We start from the raw sequence: 16,746 nt of genomic DNA on the forward strand, positions 1-16,746 counted from the left end.
TTTGTAATTTTGTATAACTGAAATTATTCAATTTATCTTCTTTATTCATATCTGTTTATTACTTGGTTAAAACAATCTTCCCTTAGCCAAAATTGTGCAAGGCATTTCTTTCCATTCTCCTCTAAATTTTTCATTGGATGACCATTCAGAGTGTGGTGATATAATCATCTAGAACTATGTTGCTGAAGCCTTGGCATGGGTGTGGGGTGGCACAGGGGAGTTGCTTTGTTTCCCCTCCCCAAAGCACCTGAGCACATTTTTTGCATGCCCCGACCCTCTGTCCAGCTGCCCAGTGTGAGCACTTCCTCCCTCTGCTGTCTGGGGTAATGTGAGGGACTCACAGGGAATGGAGTTGTACTTTGGGCACATGATGTCAAAAACATTCACCAATGCTGATCTAGAACTTACTGTGGTATATGGTGTAAAATGTCGATCTAAACCTAAATTTTTCTATCTGCTTTTTCAGGAGTTTTTCTTATTAGGGAGCTCTTACCCCAGTAGTTGGTATCTTTGGGTTTACCAAACACCAGGATACTGTGTTTGATTGTTTCTGACTCTTACTTAACATTCTATTGGTTAATTTATAATTTTTTAACCAACACAAACAAGGTTTGATGATTACAGTTTCAGATCTGATACAGTTTCAGATCTGGTAATGCCAGTCAGACCTCTTTCATGACTACTTTTGCTTTATAAATTATTTCCCTCAAGTTTTTTTAGCTCTCATTTCTCCAATTGAATTTTGTTTTGTCTAATTTTATAAAGTAGCCTGATTGATATAGTATTAAATCTATAAATTTCTTTAGGTAATATAGCACCATTTTAATTATATCACTTTTACCATTCTTTCAAGAAAAAAAAATCACTCTCCCTGATAACCTAAAGAGTAAAAATGCATTCCTTAGGTGCTTTCAGCTTCTCTTAGGATGGAGTGCAAATTGACTTTCATACATATATAGGTAAACATAATATAGTCAGAAAATAAACCTACATTACTTTCTTAATTCAATTAATCAATCAATGAACATTTATAAAACTCATTATCAGTGCCAGTAACTGAGCTAAGTGCTGTGGATATATAAAGAAGGCAAAAACATCCCTTGCTCTCAAATGGCTTACTTTGAGGAAGATAACATATAATTTAGTACATAAAATTTATAAACAGAGTGGAAGGAAGGTGATCTCAGAAGGGAAGGTAGAGATGGGATTTGAAATGAACCTTGAAGGGATCCAGGGATTTAAGAATCAGAGCTGAAGAAGGAAAGCATTCTAAGCACAGAGACAACAGATGGAATGCTATGTGTGAGGATGGTTTGATCATAGTATGTGCAAAGCAAAATAAAATGTTAGGAGAAAAGAAATGTAGTAAGGGGCTAGATTGTGAAGAGCTTTAAATGCCAAACGTAGAGTCTGTATTGATCTTAAAGAGAGATCTTAAGAGTCAAACCTCAGCTTTAGGCAAATCACTTTGGCAGTTTTGTGGAGAATGGTCTGGAATGGGAGTGACCTGATGTACACAGACTAATTAGAAGACTATTATAGTCATCCAGGAAAGGGGTCAGGTGTCCTTGGAGGAGGATGGGGGCTGTGTGAATAAATGGAAGGGGACACATGTGGGAGGAATAGAAGATTTAGTAACTGATTAGATATGTAGGGTGAGTGAGAGAGGAGTTCAGGATGACACTGAAGTTGCAAAGAACCAGTGCTTTACTCAGCAGGTGAGCCTGGCCTTTAGAGTAGGATAGAAGGCTGGAGGACAAAAAGAAAAAGTTTGGGGCAGCCCTATAATGAGTGGGATATGGAATCAATGAAAATAATGAAAAAAAGTAGAAATATCCTTCTTCAGTGAGAGCACAGTTGAAATTAGTTTAGTATACAGTGATACCTCAGTTTTTTGTCGATAACCCATCTGAAAACAATCGGCTAAATCCGAAACCAATGAAAACTGAAGCAATTATTTCCATATGAATCAATGTAAATCCAATTAATTCATTCTAGACACTCCAAAAATACATGCCAAAACCACGTTTTATAGAGAATATAGTATTTAATACTAAAAACAATAAGAAATTAATATAAGATGAATGTAGAAAACTAATGTAAAGAATAAACGAACATTTAACATGTCATTTACCTTTCTGAAGACTCTTCTTAGCATATGGAAGAGAGCAAGGAGGGGAAAAAGAGTAACCCCTTCCATAAGGACCTTAGGTATCAAGGCATTATATGGAAAGACTTTGGAAAGAAGCTGACATGTAGAGGAGTTGTTACCTTGATTACGTCCTTCTTCTCAGCTGAGATACTATAGTAGAATTTCTACTTAACTGAGATATCTCACTCCCAATGAGAGAGTTCATTCATTTTGTATAGTCAGGTATATATTCTCCTCTGTATGCTTTATCTGATTTTCATTTGCTATCTGTATGGATAAATGGATTTATTTGCTTTTCAATGCATGTATTGCTCACACTGAGCAGGAGAATGTGTGGGTCGACCTCTGTTTTTGCAAAATTAGCATCGAGGTCAAGTGAGCACACCAATGAAATCAGAGGCAACCAATGAAAACTGAGACAAATTTTTCGCAGAAAAAAACTGGTTTTCGTCAATGTCAATGAAAACTGAAGTATTACTGTAAATTTGTAGTGGATCCAAACCAGTTCAGTCAGAATTCTCTCCTTACTTACTTGCTTAACCCAAATTTCTCAGTCATTTGACTTCAGTTTTTTTTTTTTTTGTTGTTGTTGTTGTTAACTACTGTGGTAAATGACCTATTTGCTAGATATAAGTCCAGTGGAAATTTTCCCACTTTCCTGGAGAGCGCTTTCAGCATCCACTACAGTGGAGACATAAGCAGACAACACATCAGCACAAAGGACCCAAGATGAAAATCAAATTATTTTATTAAATCAGAACACCACTCTCCAGAACCTTTCTTCTTCTTCAGTCACTAGGCAAAATAGTTAGGAAAATGAAAGGGAAGTTATGGACTAAGTTATTTTCACTGAAGAATATATCTTCTTATATTTTTTGTAAGATAATGGCCTATAAAGAAAGACTGTAGAATTCTATTGCTATGGTTAAGGAAGACAACCATTGATTGATAGGCCAAAAAAATGAATCTTTTTTATACATTAGTCCTTCAAAATATCATTTATTATGTATGGCATTTTCCCTACCAGTGTTCATATTACCTTAGTGAATGATTTTATGTGTTCTTGTGGCCAAACAAATCCATCACCTCCCATCCTATCCATTGGTGCTAAGCCTGTCTGGTCTAAGCTAAGCTGTTCCTTGAATAACATTCTATTTCTTGAAGGTTTTCCCTTAGAGCAGTGATGGTGCATCTTTTAGAGACAGTGTGCCAGGCCCTGGCCCCAACCACACCCCAAACCCAACTCTGTAGAGCCAGACTTTGTGCTGTGCCCCCCCTAGACCACGTGCTGTGTTCCTCCCCAACACAAGTGCTGGGCACACCCTGCCCCCCAACTCCTTACCCCACACAGGGGAGGAAGAAAACAGCTTCCATTGGGCTGCTGGGCAGAGAGACAGGTATGTGAAAAAATGCCATGAGAAAAGGGGGAGAGGAGCAGCTCTGCCCAAGTCCCTCTGCCTTTCTAATAAACTGGGGGGTGGAGTGAGTATGTGCCCACAGAGAACACTATGCATGCCATCATTGGCACCTCTGCCATAGGTTTGCCATCACTGACTTAGAGGCTGGAGTTTGCTTATGTAGCTGAAAGTATAGGGTTCTCATAAGGCACTGGAAAAAAGTCTTTGCATCACTAGAATCAAAGTTGAGTGTGGGAATTCTTTTGCATTTTCCTGGTACAATGTTGTATAAAATGTATTTAGTTTTTTCTTCACTTTCTCCCAAAAGAGATGGATATTATTTGTGTGGGTACTTTCTCCCCTAATTCAGATTTCACTCCCTGCTGAGTCATTGTAGCAAATGGTTTCATGATTTGCGGTGGCCAAAAATAAAATTATCACTTAGTAGCCAAACTGAGCTAGTCTGGTCCATGAATGAGATAGACACTCTACTTCCTGGACTTAGGACCTCCAAGGACTTAGGATCATATATTTAAGGAACCTCTGAGGCCATTAAATACAATCCCCTTATTTTACAGATGAGAAAACTGGGACACATGGAGGCTAAGGTCACACAGATAGTAAGGGTCAGAGGGAGGATTTAAACTTGGGTCATCTGAGTGTAGAGCCAGTACTCTTTTCTCTCTACCCAACTCCCATATTTAAGACCTGAAAAGTCTCAAAGGACTCAGGGTTATCTTTGCATCACAATCAAGCAGCAGTGTATTGCATGAGTAGATTTAAACATTACCTCAGTAGAAGCATGGTACTGAATGAAAGTAGCAGAGATGGCATGGCTGAAGGGGTCACCTGCTTTGGGTGCCATATCTTGCCTGACCAGAAGAGCCAGATCCACCAACTAAAAGAGAATAATGAAGAAAACAAATTTGGAAAGCTGGAGCTGACCCTTGAGGAAACAGGATCATCACAAAAAAAGGACAAGAAGATTCCATTGTGAACATTACCACAGTCCCATTTATCTATTTGCTGAATGTTAATCTTTTTTTATAGGTTCTGGGTAGGTCTAAAAGACATACTATTTCTATCCTTATAGAGCAAGGGTATAGTTCTCTATGATATTCCTAATGATCTCAAAAAGTTTTACAAAATTATCCCTCAAATCTCTTAAAGCAGTGATGGGCAAACTTTAAAGAGGGGGCCAAAGGAAAGGAAATGCTTATCTGTCAGTCTGTTTCTAAGGCCACTTTCAAAGTTTCATTGTATTGTATCCTACTCATTGTATTCGTCAGATTAGGAATAATGTTCAGTGGCAGGATAGAACCTTTCAAGGAGCCTGAATCTGTCCCTAGGGCCATAGTTTGCCCATCACTGTCTTAAAGCATTCAGTTTTTAAATTTATATTAAAACATATATGTCTATATATTTGAAATGAAACATTCCTATATACTTAAATTAATTGCACTATATACCACTTTTTTGGCAGGAAAAGGTGAGCAGTAGAAATTTGGGCTCAAAATAATAAAATAGTGATAGTTCATATTTTAAGGTTTAAGCATTCAGCATATGACATCTCATTTAATCCTCAAAAATAGCCTTTTGAAGTAGATAGAATAAGTATTACTGTCCTCCTTGATGAAAAAATGCTCTCCATCTCCAGAAAGAGAACTGATGAACTCTGATTGCAGATTGAAGTATACTTTTAAAGCTTTCTTTATTTTTCTCTTGTCTGTTTTCTTTTTCAACATGGCTAATATGGAAATATGTTTTGCATGACTTCACAGGTCAAACTGTATCAAATTGCTTGCCCTCTCAAGGAGAGAGGAGGAGTGAGAAAATGGGAAAGAATATGGAACTCAAAAAAAATAAATGTTAAAGTTTTTTCTTATACATAATTGGGAAATGTTTAATAAAATAAATAAAAAAATGTTTTAAAAAGAATATTGCTGTTTCCATTTAACAGGTGAGAAATTAGAGGCTTAAGAGAGAGAGAGAGAGAGGGGAAGCAACTTGTTCAAGTTAGTGAATGGTAAAGGGTGTTAAAACCCTTGAAGACAAGGATTAATTTTTGTTTTGTTTCTGTCTTTATATCACATGAATTGGCACAATATTTTTCAAGCATTAAGTGCTTCATAAATGTTTCTTGCATTAAACAGAATAGTACATTACACAGGGTTATGACATTAAAATTCTCTCATAGTTAGGAATTGGTATTCTGGGAAACTGCATTCCTATGCAGTATATTTTTCTATACATGCTCTAAGTGAACCATCAAGTGTTTATTGAATACTTATTATGTGCCAAGCATGGTGCTAACTATTGAAGACACAAAGACAAAAAGAGAATCTTTACCTTCAAAGAGCTTACAGTTAATCAAAGAAAGCAACTTGTGCATACATAAATATATACAAAGCGTATAATGGATTGATACATGATAATTTTGAGAGGGGGGGAGACAACACTAACAGTTAGTGGGATCAGAAAGGTCTCAAATAGATGGTACTTTAGAAGAGCTTTGAATGAAGCCAGGGAGTATAAGGGACAGAGGTGATGAGGAAATACATTCCAAGAATGGTGGACAGCTTATACAAAAGTAGAGTGGGCAGCAAAAGATGCAATATCATGTTTGAAGAAGAAAAAAGTGTGCTTGGTTAGAGCACACAAAATTTCTGGGGCTCCACTAGGATAAAGACTAGAGGCAGACTATAAAGGTCTGCCTAAGGAAGGCTTGGTTTTAAGAAAAGAGCACTTGCTAAAACTGAATTGGTATAAACATTCTGGAAAGCAAATTTAATTTGGAATTATGTCTCTATATTTATTAAATTATGCAAACCTTCTAACTCAGGGATACCAATATTAGGCCTATAACCCAATGTCAAAGAAAGAAAAAAAAGAAAATTTTTGTACAAAAATACTTAGCTCTTTTTATGGTGGCAAAGAAATTGAAGTCAAGGGAATAACCATCAACTGAGGAATGGCAGGGGAAAAAAAAAGACAAATACAAGGTATATGAATGTAATGGAATACTACTACTGTGCTACTAGAAATGATGCAATGGCCAGTTTCAGAAAAAGTTCAGACTTGTATGTCTTGACACAGAGTGATGTAAATAGAATCTGAGGAACAATTTATATTCTAATGATGATATTGTCAAAACCAGCAGCTTTCAAAGAGATACAATGGTGATGGGTATAGTGGCCAATCATGACTCCAGAGGACAGATTATAAAGAATGCTCTTTACCTCGAGAAAGAGAGGTGAGGAGATAAATATGCAGAATAAGATATATTTTTGGACATGTCCAACATGGAAGTTTGTTTTACTTTATTGTTGACTTGTTAAAAAGGATTTTGATTTTCTTTCTTCCTTCCTTCCTTTTTCCCCTCAATGGCAAAGCAGTAAAGGTGGGAAAAGAGAATTTTTTTAAAGAATATTTTCTACTGTACCACAAATTATTTCACTTGCTTTTTCTCATATAGCCTGAAATATCATCAGTTAAGAGAGACTTTGATTTAACAAGAAGTTTCTTTAAAGAATTACAAATATCCTAGGGCATTTATTAGTTATTTACACATTAGTGAAATTCACTTAATCAGACTATACTTCCCTAATATCTTGCTGAGACTGGTTCATCTGAAGGATTGAGAACCTCAGTTATGGCAGGGGAGAGATTACAGTGTAGCAGAAAGTACCTTGCCAAGGTGAAATACCAGAGAGAGGGATTCAAGGCAAGAGGACAGGAATTTGGAGGAGAGACCATTAAAAAAAGGAGCTATAGAAAGGCAGATGGGAAGGTGTTAAGAACAAACTGACTGTTTCTCAGTTTATTTGGGTTGTTAACCCACACATAACCAAAATGTATGTGTTTAGGTTAGGGACTTAACTCTTAAAAATTTCAAAGGCATAAAATTATGGTAAAAATGCATAAAACTGGCTTAAAATTTTTTTAAGATATGTTAAAAATTTTTCAATAAATTGATGTTTGGAATAGCTGATATATTGTTATCACCAGAACCTATAAAAGCATATTTTTATCTAACTATATTTGTTGAAGGTAATTGAAGAAGCATTCATGACAATTTGGGAATGGTATAGGCTTGTACTTCAAAAATCAAAGAATTGAATAAGTCAACAAATTTAGAATGAATGAATCAATCAATTAACAAGAGTTCATTAAAGGCATTTAGTACTAACTACTGAGGATACAAAAATAAAAAATGAAATAATACAGAGCTTACATCCTATGAAGGAGGCAACATGTTCATATATAAGAATTTACATAATAAGTATATTATTTTCATTATATGTATACTATATGTATATAATATGTGTATATACATATATAATACAAAATAAACACAAAGCAATTGAAATATATATATGTCACTTGCCCAGGGTCACACAGTTGGGAAGTGTCTGAGGCCAGATTTGAACCTAGGACCTCCAGTCTCTAGGCCTAGCTCTTAATTAAAAACTACTTCTAAATGAAAAAGCATATTTTCTCTCAGACAGCTGCAATATGGGAAGTATAGTAAACTGGACCATGATATCATAACAAAGTATTTATTTGATGGTAGTACAACAAAATTGTATAGTGTAGGAAGTAAATTAAGGGATAGAGTTAATTTCAAGGATTATCTTTAAGAGGAAAAGAAGGGAATTTGGATACAAATCCTGGGAGAGGATTCTAAGAAGTGGAGAGGAATTGTGGGGGTTGTATTGTCAATTAACTGCCACTTGCACTCTCTGCCCTGATTTCCACCAAACTGGATGGAGGTAGTTTTGCTCTGAGAGACTTTCCCTAGGTAGTCATAATTTTGTGGAGACATTATTGACTCCTTGGTTGAGAATCTTCTTTGGAGAAAAAAACTGTGTTCCCTGAGCTACAGAGATCATCTGCCAATTATTCATCTGCCAGAAATCCTCTTGGGCTAAGGTAATCCAAAGATTGTCATATGGGACTTTGGGTTATATAGTATAGCCAACATAGGCTTTCCTTTCCCCTCTTTTTGTTAATCCAGAGTAAATACATTAGGTGAGAGTTAGATAGTTTTGGGGTCTTTTTTAGGTAATATCAGGGAGCTGTAGGCAGGGCCCAGAGAAGAGAAAGAAGACTCTCTTTTTGCAGAGATGTAGCAGTTGGGTGGAACTTAGTTTTAAGAGTGTTAGTTAGCGTCTTACCTACCAGTTTTCCTTACTCTCATTATAAAATAAATCTTGTTTTATTATAAGCCAAGGGGTTTGTGCTTTACTGGCCCTGGGAAGGTTCCTAGGCGGGTTATATCATCTTACATTCCTCTAGGACAGTTCCCTATTTCAATATTATGGCAAAAGGGAACAGTTTCAATTTTTGGTTTTGCAAAATCATATCTATAAAGTAATGGTATTACAGGACTCTTCTTAAAAAATTATAATTTTTGCAGTATCAAAACAATATGGCTAAGAGACAGAAGGGTGGGTCAGTGGAATAAACTAGGGGTAAATGACCTCAGCAATCTAGTGTTCGGTAAACACAAAGGTCCCAGCTTTTGGGAAAAGAATTCCCCTTTTGACAAAAACTGCTGGAAAAATTGGGAAAATGTATGGAAAAATCAGGTTTAGATCAATGTCTCACACCAAGATAAATTCAAAATGGGTAAATGACAAATATAAAAAGTGAAATCATAAATAAATTAGGTGAACATAGAATAGTATATCTGTCAGATCTGTGGGAAAGGAAGGAATTTAAGATCAAGCAAGAGATAGAGAACATTACAAAATATAAAATGAATGACTATGATTATATTAAATTAAAAATGTTTTGTGCAAACAAAACCAATGTAACCAAAATTAGAAGGAAAGCAACAAATTGAGGAAAACATTTTATAACAAAACTCTCTGACAAATGTTTAATTTTCCAAATATATAAGGAACTAAGTCAAATTTACAAAAAAATCAAGCCATTCCCCAATTGACAAATGGTCAAGGGATATAAATAAGAATTTTCAGATGAAGAAATCAAAACTATCAATAATGACATGAAAAAGTGTACGAAATCCTTCTTAATTATAGAAATGCAAAACAAAACAACTCTGAGGCACTGCCTCACACTTAGCAGATTGGCAATATGGCAGCAAAGGAAAATAATAAATGTTGGAGAGGATGTGGCAAAATTGGGATACTAATATACTATTGGTGGAGTTGTGAATTAATCCAACCATCCTGGAAGGCAATTTGGAATTATGCCCAACATTCTTTAAAAGAATGCCTGCCCTTTGATCCAGTCATTTCACTGCTGGGTTTGTACCTTGCAAAGAGATAATAAGGAAAAATGCACAAAAATAGTTATAGCCGTGCTTTTTATCGTGGCAAAAAATTGGAAAATGAGCGATTATCCCTTGATTTTGGAATGATTGAACAAATTGTGGTATCTTATGGTGATGGAATACTCTTGTGCTAAAAGGAATGATGAGCTGGAGGATTTCTATATGAACTGGAAAGACTTCCAGGAATTGATGCAGCAGAGCAAAATGAGCAGAACCAGAAGAGCACTACATAGAAACTGAAACACAGTGGCACGATCAAATGTAACAGATTTTTCTACTAATAGCAATGCAATGGACCAGTACAATTATGAAAGACTTATGAGAAAGAATGCTATCTACATCCAGAGAAAGAACTGTGGGAGTAGAAACACAGAAGAAAAATAAAAGACTGATCATGTGGTTTGATAGGGATATGACTGGGGTTTTGGTTTTAAAAGATCACTCTATTGCAAATATGAAAAATATGGAAATAGATTTTGAACATGTATAAAACAGTGGAATTGCTTGTCAGCTCCAGGAGTGGGGAAGAAAGACGGGTGGGAAAGATCATGAATCATATAACCATAGAAAAAATATTCTAAATAAATAAATTAATTTTTTTGAACGACAATTTTTGGAGATTTTTTAAATTAAATATTTTTAAGATTCAGATTGGTTAGGTTTTAATGAGACGATATTAGGAAGCATTCTGAAAAAAAGAGAAAGGAGGTAGTTAAATAGAGTACATATAGAAGATTATTTAAAACATGAGGAAAGGTAGAAAAGAAATACCTAAAAACTGAAGAATGGAACAAAAGAGAAAATTTGCTTTATTGAAACAGCAAAGGACAGTGAAATTTAGGGAAGCAACCAAATACAAATGAATCCAACACCTGAAGTGATTGATAATTGGTAGAAGATTTAAGGTGGGTAAATGCTGTGGTTTTCAAAAGCAAGAATCACTTAGGATCCTTGGATGAAGGTACAAAGCATGGAAGTAATGACTCCATTCTTATTATCTTTTATCATTAGATGCTAGCCTTCCAGGGGAAATATCACTATGCCTACAAAGTTTCTAGATAGCAATACAACTTCCTACTCAAACAACATGTTATTAAGCTAGTGGTTATTAGGTTTATAGACTCATGTAGTACAAATAAAAAAAAAAACAAGTCGTTGGACTCAAGAAGCATACAGTCTACCTGGAAATGGCATGAATAGTTTAAAAAGGGTTTTTAAATATATTCTATCATCCTCTTTTTACAATCCTTTGAGAGCCAACTGCATTACCATAAACATCAGTATGGGTCCTCACTGTATGCAGAGTGAAGTGTTTTTTATACTTCTTACTGACTCCTAAGGATTTACTTCTTGTGAGGCATCATCTGGTTTTTAGCATATGCTTCCCACAAATCCTGCAGCTTCATAGTTGAGAAGATCAACACAGGAGACAATCTAGTGGATGGCTTTAGGTCACAGTCAAACCTGGAAGAATACTGACCCCAAATTATTTCTAATTTCTAGTGTTGGGCTCCCAAATGAAGACTATATCACTTTCGTGCTAAAATCTTCCACTAATTTTCAATCTCTTTATATTACTCTTTTCTTTTTTTAATTAAAAAAAATCAAGTTCTAGATTCTCTTCCTCTCTCCAGCCTGTCCCTTACCCATTGAGACAGCAAGTAATGATACTCATTAATACATGTGAAGTCATGCAAAACATATTTCTACGTTAGACATGTTGCCAAAAAAACAAAATAAGAAAAATGAAATGAAAAACAATATGCTGCACCCAGAGTTCATTAGTTCTCTCTCTGGAGATGAATAAAATTTTTTATCATGAATCATTTGGAATTTTCTTGTATCCCTGAATCGATCAGAGTAGCTAGGTCTTTCAACAGTTGATCATTGTTATAATACTGCCATTACTGTGTACAGTGTTCTCCTGGTTCTGCTCACTTCCCTTTGCATCCAGGGTTTCTCTGAGACCATCCTGCTCCTCATTCCTTATAGTTGAGTAGTATTCTATCCTAATCAATTACCACTGCTTATTTAGCCATTCCCCAATTTCTTACTTTTTTTTGCCATCACAAAAAGAGCTGCTATAAATATCACTCTTTTTAGAGATTCAATTTATGCTGGAGAGAGGAGACCCCACGTCAACTAACATTACCTCCATAAGCACCACTCTACCCTTTCTTTTTTTCTTTTTTTGTGTTTTTTTTCCAATTAAGTCAACCTGAAGAAAATAAGGATGGCATCAAAAACTACCAAGAGATTATAGAGTTCTTAGAAATTATTTTACTTTATCCATAGGGTTTTACCCTGGAATCTTTTCCTTAGATTCCCATAAACAGAAATACATGATCTTACCTGGGCCACAGTCTCATATGCTAAGTAGGCCAAAATCTCCATGGCAATTGCATTGGGTTTTACCTCCATACTGCTACAATCCAACCAGTCTCGGAACTTGGAAGCTTTTTTGGCTGCTCAATAAAAACAGTAGTACATACGATTTAACTGTTACTGATATGTTCAGTATTACATATCAACTTCAACAATGAAAAACAAGTATTTTGCTTGAGGATTTCATATGGAATGATGTAACGAATTATGAAACTTAGCCTTTTGGATGTCAGTCAGTGTGCAGAGACTCTGACCTCTATATTCAGCCATGTTATTTCAGAGGGCAACACCAGCTAGGAAACAAGTGCTCAGCCACTTGGGTCTTGTGATGTGTGGCTGTTTCACTGAAGACATCATTGGCAGCTGATGTGGGTTCCCAAACTATGTCTATTTGGGCACTCTATATAATACCTCAGTATATAAATAGTCACTAGTCACATTCGTTTCTTCATTCAACATTCAATTTAGTAGGAAGGACTTTGTGGAAGAAAAGACGATGTTCCAGGGCAGGCCATATTGTGAGAATCTCCAATGTGTCAAAATTAGCATTTATTTTCTCTGTCTACTGGATAAAGTCAAAACTCTTCACTTTGGTTTTCAAAATTCTCTAAAATATTTTCCCAATTGACCTTTGTACTTTTGCTACTCACTACTTCCCAAATGACTCAAAAGTATAAGTCTACTTGCTTGTCCTGTCTCCTTGATTTCTCAGGCTCTCAGGGTTTTTTCCAAACTTTGAATTCCTAAAGCATTCCTTATCTAAGACACTAATTTGGCAAGGAACATAAAAAACACTGCATTGATAGTCAGTGAGATTTTAAACTATTTGTGTTCAGTCATTTGAGCATATCTGACACTTCATGACCCCGGGAACCTTAGGTATTCATAGCTTTTTTGGCAAGGATACTGGGGTGTTTTGACATGTGCTTCTCCAGTGAATACAGTGGATCTTTTTAATCAGGTAATCAGAATTTAAGTGACTTGCTTAGACTTACAGAAGTAGGAAGTATCTAAGGCCTGATTTGAACTCAGGTTTTTCTGACACCAGGGTCAACACTTTTATCTGCTGAGCCACCTCCCTCCCTCCTAGGCATAGAGAGGTTAGGTGACTCGACCAAGGTCACACAGCTAGAAAGTGTCTGAGGCTGGATTTGAACTCAGGTTTTTCTGACTTCAGACCAAGTGCTCTTAGCCACTGAGTCACGGCTGCCTTTTACAATTTTAAACTGAGGAGATCTGAAACTTGTTGAGGAGTGTGCCATAACTTATACTTACTTTGCATCCCCTACAATACCTAGCATAGTTCCTTGAATACCCTGGGGGCTCAATATACACTGGTTGAAGATTTCCTTATCTAAAACCTGCATTTCTTTGTTGATACTTCTTTCATGTTAGACAGCATTTAATTTCACAAGGGCATATTCCCTAACCATTACTAGTCTAACTAATGACCTAGAAGAAAAAATAAAGTAAAGACATTACTTGAATCCATGAGGCAATGATTTCTGAAAAATCCGCTGCTTGAATCTAGACTCATACGTTCATAAAATGTAAAACTATAATTCAAAATGTGGGACTTTTATCCCTATAGAGTCTTCATGGATTCCATGTAGTACACAGTTTTCATTTAAATAAATCACAGAAGACATTAAGTCTTGCTACAGAAGTAAGCATCCAAAGCTGACAAGTATGGTAGAAATTATGATAATCCCTTTTAAAGCTATCTCCCTAAAGTCACCAATCATCTGGATGTTCCCTGACGTGCAGCCTTTCCATTTAGTCAGTATGCTGCAACTGCTCATGAACACTTGTCTAACATCTGTGGAATACTTTTGAACTTAGAGCTAACAGGCATCAATTGCCTCAGTCAGTAAGAGGCTCTGAAGAAACTTTTCTCTCTGACTGATGGCCAGTAATACAACAACAGGCACTTTGTGACAGTCCCCTAAAGAGTTTGTTGTAGGAATGTGTGCATGGGCAAGGGGAGGAATTAGTCAAGCATTCAGTCAGATTCACCTGAGTTGCAGAAATAAGAAGTTCAAAAAATTTCCTTCTTTAAGAACAGAAGGGCAATATGTAGCCTTGATTACTTGCTTTTGTCTTTTCTATGTCATTCTTATTTTTATAGGCTTGACCTCTTGGGGAGAGCAAGATACCAGGAGATGAAGGCAAATGTTTAGAAGTGAAGGGATGTATAGAAGATGACTTTCTGGGAGGGGAATGGAAAAGAAAATGGGGGAATTTAGGCTGTAAGAAGATAAAAGATATCAATGAAGTGATTTTTTTAAAAGCAAAGGAATAGAGGGACAGAATATAAACGTCAAAATTTTTTAAAATGTTAAAATTTTATTTACATGAAATTGAGGAAAAAATTAAATATAAAAAAGTGAAAGAATATAAATAAAGTAGGTACTATGTGGTTGATTGGAATGGTGGTTGGGATGAGGAATCTTTAAATTCTAAGTATCAACTTGGTTTTGTGCTAATTACAAGTCCATTTAATCTTCCATTTTTTTTTAAAAGTCTTTACCTTCTGTCTTATAATCAGTACTGTGGATTGGTTCCAAGGCAGAGAAACGGTAAGAACTAGGCAATGAAAGTTAAATGACTCACCCAAGGTAACACAGCTAGGAAGTGTATGAGGCCAGATTTGAACCTAGCACCTCCTATCTCTAGGCCTGGTTCTCATTTCCACTCTTTCTCAATGCACTCTTACAACCACCACTGATATCATTCAGTGCCTGAGGACTTGTGACCCTAGACTATCCCTCCACTCTGCACGCTTCCTTTCTTTCACTAGTGAGTTTCTTCTGGGGCCTCCATTTTGGGGATGGTCCCGGCCAGCCATCCTTCCTCTCCCAGCTATGCTTCTGATTCTGCAGACTTTGCCATCATGCTCCAGCCTAGCAGCATGTGCTTTTCTGCTCCCTCTGACATATTGGCTTTCCCATTAAAGGGTAAGCTCTTTGAAGGCAAGGACGGGTTTTTCTTTTGCTTTTCTGTTTCCCAGTGCTTAGTGCAATGCCTGGCACACAGTAAGAACTTAAATGACTATTAGAGCTTTAAAGAGTAGTCGGTATGATTCAGTCCAAGTGCAATATAAATAGGCTGGATGATGAATATGCCTCCAAAATGAACGCTGTTTGTTTTTGAGAGGGGATAACTGGCCAGCAGTCTCACAGCAGGTATCAGATTATGCATTAATAGATTCCGATGAAAAGAGGTGATAATCCTAAAATATTTTGTCTTAGTCAGACTATATCTGCAATATTCTGTCCAATAGTGGGTGGCATATTTTAACATAGACATTGACAGTCTGGAGGACTGTGGAAAGGAAACCGGAACCAAAACTTTTGGCTTTTCAGGCCCCTGAGATGGAGCAGACAGAGGTTGGAATGTGACGGGAGGGGCAGGGACAGTTGGAGTGAGAGAAGAGGATTGAGGGAAAAACTGTTAACTGAAGTCTTTGCCCTCTGAACTCTGTGGAATGAGGAGCCAAGTCCTGGAGCTCTAGATCCCAACCTATGGAAAAGCCTGGCCTCCATTTCCCGTGCCCAGAAGAGAAAGAAGGTTCCTGTTGTTGGAGAGCCTCCATTAGAGGAAGAATGAACAACTACTGCTGCAGAGATGGGGCTGATCTGTGAACTTCAGGGGGTCTCCCTAAAGATCCTTTCCTTCCCCTGACCTTCCCAAGAAGGACACTGGCCACTGGTTAAGGCAGGAGAGAGACTTTAATTAGATAAGAAGAGGAGAGTTAAGTTGGAGCGGAGCCATCTTGACTCAGCTGAAGAAAACAAGTCAACTCAAATAAGGTCTCCTCTCCCCTCAAACCTATCCCCCCTTGATTCCTCTACCCTCTCCCTTCTCCAGCTACCTTGTTCCTCTCCAAAACAAACCAATTCACTGTCAGATCAAGGAGAAGCCATTTCACGGGGCAAAGAGGGGAAAAGGGGTTTGAACAGCTGCTTTGCTCAGACTTCATTTTGAGTGAGATCCCCTGCAGTGCCAACTGCTTGCCAGCAGTGCCAAGGCTTCTGTAGGGAGAGGGTCCAAGCTTGATCAACCAGCGTTACCACCCCCCTCTCCAAATAGGAAAGGCTTCCCTTTAGCATCCAGGGCTGCTCCCATTCTCTGGACATCCACCATTCCAGAGAAACCTCCTCTGGTGTCTTTAGTAAAAGTAGAGTATTGAGAGGGGAGTTGGCAGACATCCACACCAGGTCTGTCACTCTTCTCAACATCAAAACCTCTTCAATATATACATATATTTTTACAGTACATACAGAGTGGGATGACCTGGATGAGGAGGTAAATTGAAGCTACGTTAAAAGGACTGATTGAAGGAACAAGGGATGAATTAGAAGAATCAGAATGAACAAGAAGGGGGTATAAATACTGGAATAGTAGTCATGTTAGAAGACACGCTATTTTGACTAAGAGGGGAAACTAGGACCAAAGGTAGAAGTAACAGCTTTGGGGTCATTAAAAGGAACAAGTTTCTAATAATTAGA

The 16,746-nt window shown here is 36.9% G+C and overlaps 1 protein-coding gene across 1 annotated transcript in view; it reads right to left on the reverse strand.

Moving 5' to 3' along the window:
- The window catches only part of SUPT3H (SPT3 homolog, SAGA and STAGA complex component), a 633,656-nt gene that overhangs the window by 108,041 nt on the left and 508,869 nt on the right, over nt 1-16,746 (reverse strand). Inside the window, exons 8-9 of the mRNA XM_044675330.1 lie at nt 12,203-12,315; nt 4,340-4,447 (exon numbers count right to left, since the gene is read on the reverse strand). Of these exons, the coding sequence (XP_044531265.1) occupies nt 4,340-4,447; nt 12,203-12,315 (221 nt within the window). The remainder of the gene's footprint in view (nt 1-4,339; nt 4,448-12,202; nt 12,316-16,746) is intronic.

This window comes from Gracilinanus agilis, chromosome 4 (assembly GCF_016433145.1).
Source record: "Gracilinanus agilis isolate LMUSP501 chromosome 4, AgileGrace, whole genome shotgun sequence".
Lineage (NCBI taxonomy): Eukaryota > Metazoa > Chordata > Mammalia > Didelphimorphia > Didelphidae > Gracilinanus > Gracilinanus agilis.